This window comes from Leguminivora glycinivorella, chromosome Z (assembly GCF_023078275.1).
Source record: "Leguminivora glycinivorella isolate SPB_JAAS2020 chromosome Z, LegGlyc_1.1, whole genome shotgun sequence".
NCBI classification, from domain to species: Eukaryota; Metazoa; Arthropoda; class Insecta; order Lepidoptera; family Tortricidae; genus Leguminivora; species Leguminivora glycinivorella.
The window spans coordinates 33992332-34011268 of record NC_062998.1 but is presented as its reverse complement, the minus strand read 5'-3'; the positions used below and the strand labels follow the sequence as shown (position 1 = coordinate 34011268).

Below are 18937 nucleotides of genomic sequence, written 5' to 3'. Positions count from 1 at the left end.
AGTAAGTTAAATCGCGACGGCTTGCCGGAGCGATTTAAAGACTCGAGTTTGTAATATTCATACTTCCCGAGTTACACACAATGTTTTTCATCACACTCGCAATGTAAAAAATATGTAAATATATGTAAAAAAGTTAAGTACGATACAAGAAATTTCATTATTGCCTTGGGAGAACGATTTTTCTATAACTCACGCTCCGCCTGCGTGCAATAGCACATTTAAAGTGCGGGTGTGATGAAAACAATTTTACACTGACATAAAATAATAATAAAGTGGCACGAAATGGCCTCACCTCAGCATATTGCTGGCGACTTCTAGCGCTGGTCTTCCGGTGAGACTATTAAAAGTGAGAAAAATCACGGAAGGCAAGATACAAAAGAAGAACAAAAAAAGCATAAGATGATAGGTATTTAAGTAAGTAAATAGCAAAATGGTGTCAATATCGCGTCCATCGCTGACGGCGCCGTATCCCACCACAGTTCCGCGTGCCGCCGCATGACTTTGTAGCAAAATTACGCGGAAGCCATTTCTTCCGACTTCAATAATTGGATTTATAATCCTAGTGAGCGCGATATGGATCATAGTTTAATTTTGACTTAAAAAATAAAAATGTATTTTTTTATTTGTTTAATTGGATTCATATAATTACTCGAAAAATAGGTAAACTGTCACGTAAATACGTATAAGTAAAAAATCTTAATTATTCATACGGTTACGGTTCACTTCGGAAGTTCTATAAATATATACTTACTTAATGCACTTGTTATATGCAATAAGTATTACTTAGATTGAAATATTCTCAGGATTAGAAGTGCTAACGGTTTTATTTTACAACTTGAGATGGTTTGATAAGTACCTAACTATCGGCAAAAAAAACCGGCCAAGAGCGTGTCGGGCCACGCTCAGTGTAGGGTTCCGTAGTTTTCCGTATTTTTCTCAAAAACTACTGAACCTATCAAGTTCAAAATAATTTTCCTAGAAAGTATTTATAAAGATCTACTATTGTGATTTTTTTCATATTTTTTGAACATAGGGTTCAAAAGTTAGAGGGGGGGGACGCACTTTTTTTTCCTTTAGAAGCGATTATTTCCGAAAATATTGATATTATTAAAAAACGATCTTAGTAAACCCTTCTTCATTTTTAAATACCTATCCAACAATATATCACACGTTGGGGTTGGAATGAAAAAAAATATCCGCCCCCACTTTACATGTAGGGGGGGTACCCTAATAAAACATTTTTTTCCATTTTTTATTTTTGCACTTTGTTGGCGTGATTGATATACATATTGGTACCAAATTTCAGCTTTCTAGTGCTTACAGTTACTGAGATTATCCGCGGACGGACGGACAGACAGACATGGCGAAACTATAAGGGTTCCTAGTTGACTACGGAACCCTAAAAATGCTGCAATGTGTAATTCCATACATCGCGTGAGAATCTCTATAGGCGAAAGTGTTAGCGATGTTACATTACCTCATCGATAAATTTGCACTTGTGTGGAATTAGTATTCGTAATAAACACCCACGCTCCGATTTTTGCTAACATTTCTCACGACCACATCACTTACTTCCAACAGCATATTGCAGTGTTCGACTTTACTAGTCACCTAGAATCATAGATTTCTCAGTTTTTTTGCGCACTTTACTGCAACTGCAATGTCTGATATTTTATTGATACGTACATATGTATGCATAGGTACGCAAATGTGCCGAAACGTTACGAAAGAAGTTAGACATTTCGTTGTTCGCTCGTATGTAAGCGGCGCATAAATTACATCGTCGACTCCAGCGCACTTGACATATCTGTTGGAACGCTAGCGAAATCGCGCCAAGCGCCGGGACCGGAGTGATGAAATGTGGATGAGTCATTCTTTGTGTCGAGGCGCGAGGCTGTGCGGCTGTTAAGGCGCAACAGCCAGATGTCATCTTGCTGACTCATAAATTGTTGGATCTTATCGCACCGACATTACTTTCCCATGGTATCTATCTATTTTACAGCGTTTCCGTTTGTTGTTACAGATGTTTGCTAGTCTGCACAATCTACCGAGCCATTGCTGAGGTTCAAATTATTACTGAGCCTCGACAAGGTGAAGAATATGTTTTAGTTAGCGCTGGTCAACAAGGTCCCATAAGAAATTTTGAGAGTTCGCACAAGATTCCTGAAAAACATCCAGCACATCGAAATTTTAGACCAGAAGAGGACAAAAGTAATAAAAAAGTAGTCAATGGTAAAATTGGCGGAAAACACACCTCAGAAGGTATCGTATCAATCGAGGAAGACAAAAGAGTAGTACATAAGAAAGTACAGAAAGGTAAAATTGCTGAATCAATAGAGATTGATATCCCGGTCTCTAAAATAGAAGATATTAAAATCAAAGAGAATGTTAAGAATGAAGACATTAACCCTAAAATGAATATAGAATTAGAAGCCATGTCTGAATCGGGCAAATTAAGTGATAAATCTCATACGACAACACAAAAACCTATTTTAACTACTGCACCTCCTGCAGCAAAGAAGACTTACGACTACATTCCTATCAATTTCGATACCATAGATGACATAAACAGTGGCTTACTGTCGTCAAACGTAAAATTAGAACCGGCTGGATCTGAACAGAAACAACACTCTCGAATTCAAATCAAAAAGGGACCAAATGGACAGGATTATGAATATGAATATATTTACTACTATTACGATGAAGACGATGAAAACAAAACCTCTTCAACAACTGCTGCACCTGTCCACAATTCCCACGACGGCCCTCAAAAATCAGATGCTGACAACCAAATAGGAAAAGAAACCAAGGCCAAGAGCAAGTATAGTTCTATAGACAGGTCTGCTGCTACAACTGTAGCGACATCTGATAACCAAAATGAGGTTTTGCCAGCTTCGGGAAGAGGCCGCCAGCGAGGGCGCACGATTTCACCTGCGCCAGTTGAAGAGGAAATTGAAGAAGACAGGTAATAAACAATACATAACCAGAACATATATTACGAGAACTCAATGAACATTAGTCTGATGCAATTTTGTTCACAACTTGCAGATTACCATCGAGCACACGTTTCCCGCCCCGCGGACGCAACTTGACGCCTGCCAGTTCAACCACTTATGTCCCAGAGGTGAACTCAGAAACAACCAGACAGCGAGGTCGGCCGCAGATTGACAACGTCGCTGACGAGTCTATTGGCCAAACTAGGAGCAGGACCCGTGCACATATAAGGTGAGCCTTGTACTTAAATCTATTTAACGATCCCGTCTTCGCACGTGTTACGTAAAAGACCACCAAACAGAAGAATCATTCAAAATCCAATTCAAATAATCATAAATCAATTTTTAATAAAACGTATACTCTTGAACGCTCGTCAACAGTCTTCGAGTGTATCGCATACTTTTTGTTACGGTAGGTGGGGTGATTTGTGTGTACGTGTAAAATGTTATCCCTTAGAGTCACTTTGTATATCATGCTATACAAAACAAATAAAAAAATAAATAGGGTACTGCGCCAATGTTTAAAGAGGAATGACTTTTGTAGTACAATTTATAAAGGTGGGTAGAATTTGCATTAAAATACCTTGACGTGTATTAGTGCTCGATAATAACACAATTGGACGAATTGTGCGACCATGAGAAAATCTTTGCGGAGTCATAAGGTAAATTAACATAATTCAATAAAATTTCTTAGAATTCAACCAAAGAAAGCAATGCCCTTTATGGGAATGATAATAACCTATCTTTCAATGCAATATTTTTGTGTCGGATACATTGTAGTTACGTTTTATTGTCATATTTCCAACACGGTTTAGTATACTATACGTTGCCAACACTCCTGTGAATGAAGTCTGATTTGTTCCGTATGGCATACTATACGTTGCGACTACGACTCTAAATAACTTTAAAACTGTTTAGAGTGTTATTAGACTTATTAATACCTATGTTTAATTGCAAACCCAGGCAAAACTGCATTTTAATGGCCTCAATACAAAGAGCCCATCATTTTATGGGAATTTGCCTATTCGCGTAGGCTACAAAATGGAAATCAAGATTCCCGGTTTGTAGCCGGTTACGAACTGGGCCAGCGTGGAACCTTTTGGTTACTAAGTTTTCTAACTGGCTACAGAACGGGAATATAGAATTCCCTGTTTGTAGCTGGTTACGTATTGGGCCCGAGTTAGGTACTGATCGGACTTTCTACCAAATAAAAGCTAAGACGGTGTAGATACGGACAGACGAACAGAGCGAAACTATAAGGGTTCCTATAGTCAACCTAGTTGACTACGAAACCCTAAAAAATTACTCAATGTCAGCATTATTTGAATAAATCATGTAGGTATTCATGACGGTAAAAAAGTCCCATTTTGTAACCATTTTTTTCCGTTTGGAAGCTGGTTACCAACCATGGCTATACGAATCGGTAATGATTTAGTCTCATTTTGTAACCAGTTTCAACACGGGATGCTTTTTCCCGTTTCGAAGCTGGTTACCAAACGTGGTTACAAATCGGTAACGGGAAAGTCTTAATTAGAAGCCAGTTACGAATTGGGATTTTTTTCCCGTTTCCCGGTTACCAATTTTTAGTCACGAAACGGTACTAAAGGACAAACTGTTCGTCATTCATTACAATCGCCACGGGAGGGGTGGATCTCGCAGCTAAGCTGATAGCATTGTATAGTACCGAAATTAATTTCCATGCGTTGGTTGTACTTAAATATTTTTTCTCAAATTATTGATATAGTTACGTGTATCAATAACGCTTGGCTTCTGAGACGACGTCACTATAAACTGGCTAATATAAAGAAACAAAATGACCGCCTGAAAAAAATCCGTTATGAACGGTCAGGCAAGTACAAAATGCACGAAATGTGATGTGCATTTGTGCTACGTGAAGACAAGAAACTGCTTTGTTACTTACCATCGCATTGCATAGGAAGTATAGTATTGCTTAGAATAGTATACATATACCCAGGATCGTTTTTTGTTGAGTTGTTGACAACGTATATTATTCTATACGTAGATTATTTAGGTATTTACAAGTTATAGATTTTTTTTGTATTTTTACACTTACTTTGTCACTATAATAAATCTAAAAAAACATTTAAAAACTGCTTTACATTAAAAAAAATGTTGCGACTCTAAGGGTTATTTTCATTTATTTTTTCAGGCGGCCCAGCTCTGAACTTGTTGACTTAGACAGCTTTAAGACAAATTCTGGAGATATTCCCTCTCAATACAAAGAACCACCTACGAGATATTCTTCCGAAAGCAAAACATCTACCGAAATTCCTGAAGGCGTACCTACCAAAGACCCCTCGCATGCCAAAGATTCAGTAAGGGAAGGGCACAGCCTGCCAAGCGGAATCAGGTTCCAAGAAATAATCGATGACTCGAAACTTCCCTCGGACTATAAACAAACGACCCCATACGAACAGGACACCACGGAATATACAACGATGACCGCAATGGAGAAGGTCGCTCTCGACCTATATGCTTATCTAGCAGGTGAAAACCTGAACAACGATGTCAACCCAACCGTTGACGACCTCGGCTTCGAGGGCACCACCGCCGGCGACGAGGAGTCGTCCACGACGGAGGCGCTGAGCACGACCGAGGAGGCGACCACGCCCCCGACCACGACCACCACCACGACCACCACCACCACCACCACGACAACCACCCCGGCGCCCACCGCCGCCCCCGCGCCCACGCGCCCCTCCCGCTTCAAGGGCCGCCCCGGCGCCCGCGCTCGTGTCTCCACTACCTCCAGCGCGCCCACCGAAGCTCCCCAGGAATCTTCTACAAGAACTAGAGGTAAACACTTATTTATACAACTAAATATGTATGTTGCGACTATTGCACCAAACTCTCTGTCAACGTTAAAGCCTTTGTTAATTAAATCCATACTAATATTATAAATGGGAAAGTCTGTGTGTCTGTTTGTTTGTCCGTCTTTCACGGAAAAACGGAGCGACTAATTGACGTGATTTTTAAATTGGAGATAGTTGAAGGGATGGAGAGTGACATAGGCTACTTTTTGTCTCTTTCTAACGCGAGTGAAGCCGCGGGCAAAAGCTAGTGTTATATAAAAGAGCAAAGAAATCCTCGTGTTTCATGGACGATATAACATTTAGATATAGGCACCAGTTACTTCTTGGTACAATAAAACATCGTGAGAAAACCTACAACCTGCAAATTAAATTTTAAGGTCTTCATTCATTGTTTTTTGCGGTCCTGGGTTCGAATCCCGGTAAGGACATTTATTTGTGTGTTTTTTGCGGTCCTGGGTTCGAATCCCGGTAAGGGCATTTATTTGTGTGATGAGCACAAGATATTTGTTCCTGAGTCATGGACGTTTTCTGGTTTTATATATTATATATATCGTTGTCTGAGTACCCACAATACAAGCCTTCTTCAGCTTCCTGTGGGGCTCAGGCAATCTGTGTTAGAAAAGTCCTATAATATTTATTTATTTTAATCCAGATTAAGTTCACATGGTAGCTAATTATAGCCGTATGTATAGCAAACCTGTGAGGCCTGTGTCTATTGAGATGAATATCGATATGTATATGGATATGGTCTTGTTTATGATTATAGTCATAAGTGCTTATGCGATATAATTTCGGTTATATTTTTGCAATGCGATTGATTGACTGCCTCGCTATTATTTTATGCAAATACTTAATATTTACTATGTGTATCTTGAACGCGCATAAAATTGTATACAGTTCGTGTGAAAGATAAAAGAGCCAATAAGAAATTTATGAAATTTATGACATCCCTACGATGTTACATTATGATGTGGACATAAGATAATATCTAACAACGACACAAAAACTATTTTTAGCCTATACAGAAAGCATGTTTTTTTACATTGTTTCTATAGTCTTAGGGCCGGTTGCATCAATCCGTCAGTCACCGTTGAAGCGTTCGTTAATTTTTATTGTATGGGAAGTTCCATAGACGTCTGCTGCGTGACGATGATGTGTCTGTCAAATGTGGTTGATGCAACTGGCCCTTAGTATGATTTCTCGGGTTTAATGGGACATAATATGTAATTAAACATTCAACACGTATGCACGAAGAATCAAACGGTTTTCTATATTTGAGTTTCATTGTAACTGTAAGTACATAAATACCTACACCAAACGAGTTGGAAGTAATCAAGTGTAACAATCAACCCGTTTTATTGCTCATCCATCTATAATAATTGTACCCACTTACAAGCTGAACGGTAAAGTAACAAGGCGCGTGTTGTCAACAGGTCGGTTCAGCAAGCCAGGCGGCGTGCGTAAGACCACTGCGGCCACCGCTGAAGCCTCCACGCCTTCCCCTGCGCCTGTAGAGAAACCTGTCTCCCAGACCAAGGTACTGTATACTAATATTGATACATTCCTACTACTGGAATCATCCGATCATCCGACTCTTCGCCCAGGATACCTATCTTCGCCTTAATCGGTATTTTCAACTGAAAGAAAGCGTTATTAAATTTGAAGTTAAGTCAGCTTTCATAGAAAAAAAAAGTGCTAATTAGTTTTAGTTTAAAGTCTATTTTGCGGAATTTACATTAAAATCAATTTTTATAGACTAAATATTGACAGGCGTAGATATACCTTAGGCGAAGAAAGGTGGTGTTACGGTATTCATTTATTCTACTATTACTGATACTTCATTGTAATATTGAATGTGTTATACTCGTGCTTACTAATGAATGCCTGAGCGAACAATGCGCAGCGAATATAATTATGTTGATTATCATATTTCTTATCGTTAGACAGTTCTTAGCGAAACTAAGTATTTAATCATCGTTGAGCAATTGTATCATACATATCTAATGTAATGAGACATCTAGCTGATCTAGCGACGACGAAATCATCAGTTAACTGGAAAATTAAATTTGAGATTGAAATAGTTTGGGGTTTTGAGAGGGATAATCAATTAATAATTATGTACTTTAAATATAAAGATAATTTTAAGTTTTAGTACTTATTGATTTTTTAAGTGAATCGACTTAGTGGCGATTCATACAATTACGTATCTACCTGATCATTTATCTATGCCTCCCAAGGGCTGTAGACAAGTGGCCATTAGATCACGCTCTGTGTCAAACGATTCCAAGGACGTCGCTCTTTCATATTAGTGCGACACAGGCAGTTACGTCATGGAGCGTTAGCGATTGGCTATACCCATACAACCATTTCAGTCGCAAAATCTTCAAATCAGTAACTACCCATATAACCATAATCGGTCGCCGTTCCTACGCAAATCCTCCTATTTTGTGTACACACAGGTCTTCGGGTCTCAATGCTTAGTCGCAGTACGGTCGACGTTTAGTCGCGGCGACCCAAATGGGGACGATTGGTAACAGGCACAAATGGTCACAGAAGTGACAGAAGTGTGCACTACGCGTGCACACATTGTTACCGTTTGGCGACTACTTTCCTAAAATCATTCGTTCATTTCATTCTTTTCAAATGGCGACTGTCAGAGACGTCAAAGTAAAAAAGAAATAAAATCATTTGACATTAAAATGTAATGGCGTAAGAATTTGTTAAAGATAAATATTGTTTGCATTTGTAATATAATGTGGGCTAATTACCATGGCCAATTAAATTGCTCGAGTGATTTCATAAAATAAGTCTAAATTTATCAACGCGCCATCAATTTACCTCAGTTTAACCAGTAATAATATTATTGACTACTCGGTGTTTGCGTGTTATGTATATTGATTGGTGAAGTTTTAGTGCTCCGGTGCATATACTATACTGAAATAATAAAAATAATGCCTAGAAAACGAATACAGTTGTTAAAATATGGATTAAGACGGTAATATTCCATGTAAAAAACAGTCGCCAAACGGTCACCAAACGGTCGACAAACGGTCGCAAAATGGTCGCAGCGTACACGCGTGACCGAAAGCAGTGAATATTTATTATATTTTCAAAATGGCTTCTTGTATTATTTTTTTCCAGGTATCCTCAAACTTTATAAACAATTAAATATGCCGTCGTACTCAGTTGCCCTGACTAAAAAAGATTAAAAAAAAATTGTAACGTGCGTACCGAGCTGCTGGGTTGTAAAGGATCGGGGATCATATTATTATGGTCTTCTATAGAGCAACTAGTATTTTGCGGCATTTCACAATTGACACTTGTTGAAGTAGTCGTCATTAATATTACTATCAACATTAATTTCAGCGATCTGTACTTCTTTTATCAAGATTTTTGTATAGATATAAGTGTCTACAAATTTGTAATGTTAAAGAGACATAAATAAAACGTAGTAGAGTAAATAATGTGTTTTTTTTGTAACCCAAACAAAATACTTGTAGATAGATACGAGTGCGGAAAAGAGGAAAATCGATACGAGTAGCGATATATTAATACACGAACGAAGGGAGTGTTTTAAATCGACACGAGTTGTGAATCTCCTTTTCGCACGTGTATCGTACGACGATTTTCAGTACCTAAATCTAAGCTAAGAGTTTCGACCAGACAAGAAATGAATCATTGCTTAATTTGCTCGCACTACAGCGTTAAAAAAAAGCAGCATCTGTAATGAAAAAAACTATCATTGCGCAACAGAAATTCTATTAATATCACAGTAAATACCCTATTTCATTTGATTCTTACTTTTATTGTGTAAAGCAACACTAAATACACTTCATTTTTATCAATAAGAATTAAAAATTATATATTTAATACATTAAGTAACTATAAAGTGCTTATCTATTTGTATTATCATTCTGCACTTTTCTTAACTTTCCCACATTTCTATAAAATGTCGAAGAGTGCTTAAATGGTCGTCGTCGTTTATTATTATTTAATTCGCTCATATTTAAATGATTCAAAGCAACCAGTCCACAACTTCACAAGACAGTTTGAGAAACCTTCGTATTTCAGATTGTCATTTGCGGATACAGTGGTTTAGGAGCAGTTCGGTAATCAGACCTACACATGTGTGTACAAATTCTGTCAATGTCACTGTCAGAAACCGTTCTGACAGTGACAATGACAGCCACAAATTCGTCCACATGTTGTTACCGTAACGAGTGCACACGACGACTACATTTTGTTATTGTATCAATACGGTCGCATTGTTTGCACGACGTTACCAAGCGTTATGTCACATTTGACAGTTAGTTACTGATTTGAAGATTTTGCGACTGAAATGGTTGTATGGGTAACTGTCAAATGTGACATAACGCGTGGTAACGTCGTGCAAACAATGCGACCGTATTGATACAATAACAAAATGTAGTCGTCGTGTGCACTCGTTACGGTAACAAAATGTGTACGAATTTGTGGCTGTCAATGTCACTGTCAGAATGACTTTTAACGACACTTTATTAGTCGACGTTTGCACACATAACGGTAACAACATGTGGACGAATTTGTGGATGTCATGCTCAAACTGTCTTGTGAAGTTGTGGACTGGTTGCTTTGAATCATTTAAATATGAGCGAATTAAATAATAATAAACGACGACGACCATTTAAGCACTCTTCGACATTTTATAGAAATGTGGGAAAGTTAAGAAAAGTGCAGAATGATAATACAAATAGATAAGCACTTTATAGTTACTTAATGTATTAAATATATAATTTTTAATTCTTATTGATAAAAATGAAGTGTAGTGTTGCTTTACACAATAAAAGTAGGAATCAAATGAAATAGAGTATTTACTGTGATATTAATAGAATTTCTGTTGCGCAATGATAGTTTTTTTTCAGTACAGATGCTGCTTTTTCTAACGCAGTAGTGCGAGCAAATCAAGCAATGATTCATTTCTTGTCTGGTCGAAACTCTTAGCTTAGATTTAGGTACTGAAAATCGTCGTACGATACACGTGCGAAAAGGACATTCACAACTCGTGTCGAAGTAAAACACTCCCTTCGTTCATGTATTAATTTATCGCTACTCGTATCGATTTTCCTCTTTTCCGCACTCGTATCTACAAGTATTTTGTTTGGGTTACAAAAAAAACACATTATTTACTCTACTACGTTTTATTTATGTCTCTTTAACATTACAAATTTGTAGACACTTATCTATACAAAAATCTTGACTTAAGAAGTACAGATCGCTGAAATTAATGTTGATAGTAATATTAATGACGACTACTTCAACAAGTGTCAATTGTGAAATGCCGCAAAATACTAGTTGCTCTATAGAAGACCATAATAATATGATCCCCGATCCTTTACAACCCAGCAGCTCGGTACGCACGTTACAATTTTTTTTTAATCTTCTTTAGTGAGGACAACTGAGTACGACGGCATATTTAATTGTTTATAAAGTTTGAGGATACCTGGAAAAAATGAATACATTAGCCATTTTGAAAATCCAATAAATATTCACTGCTTTCGGTCACGCGTGTACGCTGCGACCATTTTGCGACCGTTTGTCGACCGTTTGTCGACCGTTTGGTGACCGTTTGGCGACTGTTTATTACATGGAATATTACCGTCTTAATCCATATTTTAACAACTTTATTGGTTTTCTAGGCATTATTTTTATTATTTCAGTATAGTATATGCACCGGAGCACTAAAACTTCACCAATCAATATACATAACACGCAAACACCGAGTAGTCAATAATATTATTACTGGTTAAACTGAGGTAAATTGATGGCGCGTTGATAAATTTAGACTTATTTTATGAAATCACTCGAGCAATTTAATTGGCCATGGTAAATAGCCCACATTATATTACAAATGCAAACAATATTTATCTTTAACAAATTCTTACGCCATTACATTTTAATGTCAAATGATTTTATTTCTTTTTTACTTTGACGTCTCTGACAGTCGCCATTTGAAAAGAATGAAATAAACGAATGATTTTGGGAAAGTAGTCGCCAAACGGTAACAATGTGTGCACGCGTAGTGCACACTTCTGTCACTTTTGTGACCATTTGTGCCTGTTACCAATCGTCCCCATTTGGGTCGCCGCGACTAAACGTCGACCGTACTGCGACTAAGCATTGAGACCCGAAGACCTGTGTGTACACAAAATAGGAGGATTTGCGTAGGAACGGCGACCGATTATGGTTATATGGGTATGACCTATATGTTTACGGGATCTGCTTAAATAAGGGCCTATTTTCACGGTGCGATAATTTACAGGCAAGTTTCATTCTAACTATTACAGTTTTGTTTCATTCATTCAGTCAATAAAATTGCAAGCGAGCTAGAGCACCCTGTAAGTGGGCCTTAAAATTTATACAGAAGTTGCTACTATATGTTCTAGGTATACATACTTACTATTTCCTACATTTTTTTTCGTATCTCAACTAAATAATGTCTGTTTTGGAGATGCCCGATAAGAAGTTACCTACATGCAAAAACTATATAATACTGGACTGACAAAGTCCACACAAAAAGCGTAGGCCTGAAATGTATGGGCTTTTTAGGCAACTGTTTCGCAGCCTGGATGTGGCCGAAATCATATTTTCCCCAAATATTTTTGCGTGTTTTTATTTTTTATAAGAACAAATGACATATTTCTTAGGTACACATTTTAAAATAAATAAATTTGTAGGCATCATCAATGTAGTTATGATAGTATTTAAAAGGTGGCGCTAAAAAATCGAGGTACGATTGTTAGTATGAAGATTGTAAATCCTATACACCGTGTTTCACTTAACACTAAAAACCTGAAAACAGTTTGTTCAGAATCGAGAGTAGAATCGATTGAGCTATATCTTGATGGGGGTAATATTTTTATTTAAATTAGTATTATTAGTTATTTTTTACGTGCCCATTCTATTGTACTCGTAATACAACATTGTGTATATCGCATTGCTAGAGGTTGTTTACCTTTTTCAGTATTTAGGGGTATTAATACTGGCTGGTTACTTGGACGATTCTTTTTTCCGCTACGAGTTTGACTTTGTTTGTCAGTTTAATCTTAATGTTTATCATAAGTCATAACAAATAGAGCTCGCACCTAATTACAACCTTGTCATTTTGAATATTGGGTTTAAATTTGCTTACTGCGATTACCTGTCCAATTTGAAGTTTACTGTGACAAAGTTTTAAAGTGTTTTACAGTGACATCTTAGCTGTCTATTGGTAAACCTTATGTCGTTGCAGTAACGTACACAAATAAATAGTCTTATGGTTTATGATGGTAGTTAGCAATTATTTTATTGAGTGTAGAGCTAAAAGTCAAGTAGAGCTGTACAGAAAATTAAAAATTCAATTTAAAAAAAAGTAACGATCAGATTAAAAGATGAATACTATAGATGAGTTTAAAAAAATTAAAATCAGTTGGGGTGTCTGAGGTTTTGAGTGATACCGGAAACACGTTGTATAAATAATCCTTGGTACATGTGAATAAAGGTGGTGTATGTATTGTTGCAGCCGTTCGGGCGGCGCGGTTTGTTCGCGGGGCGCACGCGCCCGAGCTCGAGCACCGCCGCGCCCGTGGCCGAGGACGCCAGCAGCTCGCCTGCCAGCGACGCTCCTGCGCCGAGGTACTTTCTGTCAAAATCATTCATTATTTCATCAGGTGACAAACAAAACTTACTTTTTTACCACAGAATATGTAATAGTACAAGTACAAAGGCTTTTACTCCTTTAAGGCTCGGCCACACAAGCGCGTTTTGAGAGCGTAGGCGGAGCGTAGATGGAACGTTAGCGGAGCGTAATGATAGCAGTGCACCGGACGGACGCTGGCGTTGCGCCCAGCGGACGCCGGCGGAAACTAACGTGCGCGGATTGCGTGCATTCTGCTCCGCTAACGCTACGCTATCAAAACGCTTTATGTGTGGAGGAGGCTATATGTTCACAAAATGCCGCCATTCTAAATTCTTACCTACATTAACCAACGGACCGCACGTAAACAGCCGACATTGAGTTATAATGCGCCGCGGTAAGGTCGTCATCACTTAATGGGCCTTGCACTCGAGGCTGCTGGCATGTACTTGTAGCTCGGCGAAAAAATCGCGCAGTGAGCCGCCCCTGTTTTTACTCAAAATTAAGCTTAGAGAAAAGGTGCGCTTCGCTTGGCTAACTTGGCAGAGGCTCTCAGAAACAAAAATCGATACTAATACCTATGGTTAACTACGGCTATGAACTTGTGGTAGTAATTGATGAGTTTTGCCTGGCATCTGTCGATTTATGAGTTACAAACCGGGAACAGATTCAGAAAACTAGCCTTGTAGTAATAGATCGGGAGCTGTGTTTGTTATTGCTCGTTGCTATTCTACGAAACCAGGCTAAACCACTGGCTACAGGAGTGACTAACTTTGAGGTTGTCAACATTTAAATTAAGTATTTAAATAAATTTACAAACTTTTTGTTCGATTTTTGAACAAAACAAAATCAAATTTACCTATTTTCTCACAATTTTTTTCTGCTAATATTGGCCAGAGCCACAAATGAAATCCAAGAATTCATATATCACCACTGGCCGGCAGTGGTTCAACTCATGATACTTAAACCATCCCTTAACTTCTCAAACATGACAAATAAAAACCAAAACGTGTATCCAAATCCGTTTGCTTCTTGAGTGATCTACAAAATGGGCACTAATCTGATCTGTTTCTCAATTTAGTAGGCCCCGCCTTCGCCCGAACTTGAGGAGGCCCGTCAGCTCCACCACCAGTAGCGCCGCGCCCGCTGAGGACAGCACGGCTCCTGCCGCCAGCGAGTCCGCGGAGACCACCGCTGCTCCCAGCAGAACCATCGCGTATGTACCAGGAACTTCTCCAATACTCTAGACTCTAGTACCTTGCCAGCTTCAACCGAACCTTTTTTTTTTTTGACGGAGTGGGTATGCAGTTACGCACGATGTGTGGACTCGCCGTGTCTTTCCCCTTCCCTATCGAGAGGGGGGAAACTTGGCCCTACCCACTAAACCCACTTCAGCGTTTCATCCTCTTTCCCGTTCGTGAGGGCGCGCTAGGAAGGGGGGATCAGAAACGCTTGATCCCCTCGCTGGCGTCAATCATGAGGGCAATCCCCCTTAGGGCTCAAGGCGAGCGTATACACTCTTCGCCTGTGACCCTGCCGCCTGCGTCGTAGCGGACGACCGCCTGCGGCTGCTTCTCGCTCCCTCTCTAGCTTCAACCGAACTTGAGATGTCACAAACACGGGCTAATTTTGACGATAAGTATGCGAGTTTCATTACGATGCGGCATTTGATCGGTCGGCTAAATTAGATGTAACTTCAATGTAATGTATCTGATAAAATGGTATTAGAGTTCACGCGTTTGTACTAAACGTGGCAAAAAATAGAAATTAAATAATGGCGACATCATAGCGTCGTCCCGTTTTCTTAAAAAAAATGATATATAAGAGACAAAACTAGAATGTTATCAAATTGTACTATACTTTTTGCCAGGGTTTTGCCTAAACGTGGCTACCGACAGGCAATGATTTACCAAGCAAAACCTTGTTCGTGACACGGAAGTAATTTCTCGTTCCCGTTTTCCGCCGTCTACGGAAGCCCGGCTCAACAGACACGTGGTCAACTAGATAATGGAGTCCATCCGGGTTTCCAACGGTGATCATTCACCAGCGACGAGCGAGCCAGCAGCATGATACGCGAGCAAATATCTGATGGTCAAACCCCGTTACAGCATAACTTGTTCTCCTCTAGTAAACTTAAACAGGCAGATTTATCTTTTGCTGATGTTTAAAATAAATAAATATTATAGGACATTCTTACACAGATTGACTGAGTCCCACGGTAAGCTCAAGAAGGCTTGTGTTGTGGGTACTCAGACAACGATATATTTAATATAAATACCAATACTTATATACATAGAAAACATCCATGACTCAGGAACAAATATCTGTGCTCATCACACAAATAAATGCCCTTACCGCAACCTTACCGGGATTTGAACCCGCGCATGCATATACTCGTATGTAGTATTATGATTATGAATAAAATCCATGCATAGGCCCATGACGTGACAATGGAATTCTGTGGCTTAGCATAGCACCAAGTCATACGATTGATCATTTATAATCACGCCGGATGGGAAATGTAAATTTGCGTTGGTACTTTACAGCCGCGGCCGGCCTGGACTGCGGCCCGCGTCCCTGCGGCCCGGACCGAGACTGAACCTGCGCGCCAACCCTCGCCCGCGGCCCGGCGCGGCTACCGAGGCGCCCGTAGATGCGCCCACGGAGACATCCGCGCCTGACGCACCGCCCACCGACTCCGATGCTGAGGTTTGTTACTACAACACTTCGTCTTGTCGTACTTGTCCGTAAATATATTCTGATATTAGTGTACTTTTAAATGGGCTTAGAAGTCGTCAATAGTTTGCAATTTGCATAGATGACGCCATCATAACTTGCCCCACATATCTGGATTTGTTCTATAAGATTTGGATAAAATGGCTGTAATCCAGCAGGCAGGCAGTATTTGACCGAATCTACAATTGCAGAAACAAAGTAATAGTTCGCTGTAGGATCCCATCCGTGGTCAGTTGAGATACTCGTTTAGTACTTACGGATCTTAACGCCTAGCTGAGATTGACGTAGGGTATTAGAGCGACTGTAATATTGCTCACTTCTTATTACAAGTCTGCTAACTCACTCCATAGTAGAATTAGGCTCCCGTGACACATTCTTGTGTTGTTTCAGGGTTCATCACCGACGCCAGCGCCCGAGGCGGGCCGCGGCGGCCTGCGGGTCCGCAACCGGCTGACCGTGCAGCCGTCGCCCAAGCCGCGCGTGGCGCCCACCCCGCTGCCGCGCCGGCCCAACCCACTGCTCAAGAGGAAGCTACCGTCTACTGAGGTTACTACCAATATCCGATCGTTTGTTGTTCAATTGTTGTTAGAATTAGAATCGATTCTAATTCTAACAACAATAATCTATCTCCGTAGGAAACATGGCTCGTTAAATTGTAGCGGTCGTAAATCTAATTAGCTACTGAAATAATATTGCAAAATTAGAACAGACGCGAATATCAACTCCGCTGTTCCAGTGGCAGTAGAAAACATTTGGTTCTATTTCTAGGTACTAAACTGATTTATTCAAGGTCACAATTTGTTTGCGATATAATTGCCAGTGTATTGTAATTACCCAATTGAATGACCTCATCAGCGAATTTATAGTATTTTATGCAACCGGTGTTTAAGAGGCCATAGAAGGCGAGTGGCGCGTATCTCTCGTAAAATACAAATTATTTCATTAAGTACAAACATTAGTATTATTTTGTAAACCAACAGGCAACCACGGAAGCCCCTAAGAAAGTAGAAGAGGAAGTGACAGAGGAGAGCAACGCGAGCGCCGAGAAGAGCGAGGCCGAGACGGAGGCCGTGCCCGCCGAGACGACGCCGGCGCCGCCGCTGCGCGGGCTCGACGCGCTGTTCGCGCGCCGCCGTGCCGCCGGCGGCATCGGCGCGCGCCCCGCCCGGCCCGCGCGCGACGCGCGCCGCACCGCCTGACCACATGCCGCACAGGCTTAGAACTTCACTGCACGTGCAATGACGCAAACTTTATACACTACCACGACTCACGTATCCTAACTCGTACACAAACATATCTGAACGTTTTTAAAAGGACTTAATTTTAAAAATTTACTGATCAGATGTTTTTTACAGTTTTTTTACTTAATATTTACATCTAATTGCCGTCTATTCTATAATTCATCCATCAGCCATCTATAGAAGCCCAAACACATTTGATATGGATCTTTACTTTCTAGCAAAATGTAGTTGTAATACGGATCATCATAGCCTGCTTCATCTATATCGAGCGTGTGACTTATGCTACCTATGTGATCCAAACAAAATTATTAATACAAAATTACTTGTAGTTTGAGTCATTGCATATGTAGATCGTACCTATTATATTTCACTCGGTGCGAATTGTCATTACTTTTAGTCAATTTCATACCCAAATGGTAGTGATGTTTCCACGTCCACATGCTAAGTAGGTACTTTCAATCTCATTTCTAGATTATTTAGATATTAATCATTCTTAGCCGACTATTATCTTCAACTGTAGGTAATAAATTAAAATACATGTTCCAGAGAAATGGAGCAAAACCGGGACTCTTCTCCATAACCCTATTTATACGTGTTATGTACATATTAGAGTTAATTTTATTGCGAACAATAAGAGACTGTGTATAAAATCGAAAGTGTATTATAATAACTTTCTTTCGATATTATACAAGTCTGCTTAATACCATCCTAGGGTGTCCCGAGAAGCCTGTATATCGACGACTAAGTATTTCATCCTAGTAACAAATAGTGACAGACTCAACTGTGTCGACCAGCTTTATTCCTCCAGGGTTACTTGCACCAACTACTTAACTCAGGGTTAGTGGGCTGTCAACTGTCAAATTCCATATAAAATGGTGGGTTAACCCTCCATTTTCGTTGGTGCAAGTAGCCCTTAAGAGATCAATCACATTTCGTTGCGCGATATCCTGTTAGACTATTCACTACCAATGTAGTGAATAGTCTATTCACTACCCAGTGCAATTCAGTCAATACTGAATTGCACTGGGTAGTTCATAATTGTGGGCAAAAGGAAAAAAATAGGGGAGCCCAGTTTATATTGGTTATACAAATGAAAAATAAGGCTTAGGTAATTATTTTACTAGTACTTTCCCTTGAACAGCGCACATCTATTATATCTAATATCGTTATAAAATTCAAAATTTCTAGAATGTGTTACAACTTTGTTTGGGAAATAATTAAGAAGACGGTAAAAATCTTTGGAAAGAAATAAAAATTGCGGAGAGAACATGAAGTTATATAATTGACTCTTAAAAATTATACTCAATTAGTCTTTATTTATAGGTATAATTAAGAAAGTTTTGTAATAATCGTTGATAATAAATCACCAGCAAGCATCGAACGACATCGATGTATTAAAAGCGTCTGAAGCACTGATAGCGAGTGCCATCGTGATATGTTTTGTATATTTCGTAAGTGTGATAATAAACTTAATATAATATA

At 39.4% G+C, this 18937-nt stretch overlaps 1 protein-coding gene across 2 annotated transcripts in view; it reads left to right on the top strand.

Moving 5' to 3' along the window:
- LOC125240877 (flocculation protein FLO11) overlaps positions 1-18937 on the top strand; it is a 64254-nt gene extending 45317 nt beyond the window's left edge. For both annotated transcript variants that reach the window (XM_048149024.1, XM_048149025.1), the window contains exons 3-11: positions 2024-2965; positions 3049-3225; positions 5164-5810; positions 7261-7364; positions 13365-13477; positions 14560-14694; positions 16025-16187; positions 16605-16760; positions 17195-18937. In XM_048149024.1, coding sequence (XP_048004981.1) covers positions 2024-2965; positions 3049-3225; positions 5164-5810; positions 7261-7364; positions 13365-13477; positions 14560-14694; positions 16025-16187; positions 16605-16760; positions 17195-17413 — 2656 coding nt within the window. In that variant the 3' untranslated portion in view covers positions 17414-18937. The remainder of the gene's footprint in view (positions 1-2023; positions 2966-3048; positions 3226-5163; positions 5811-7260; positions 7365-13364; positions 13478-14559; positions 14695-16024; positions 16188-16604; positions 16761-17194) is intronic.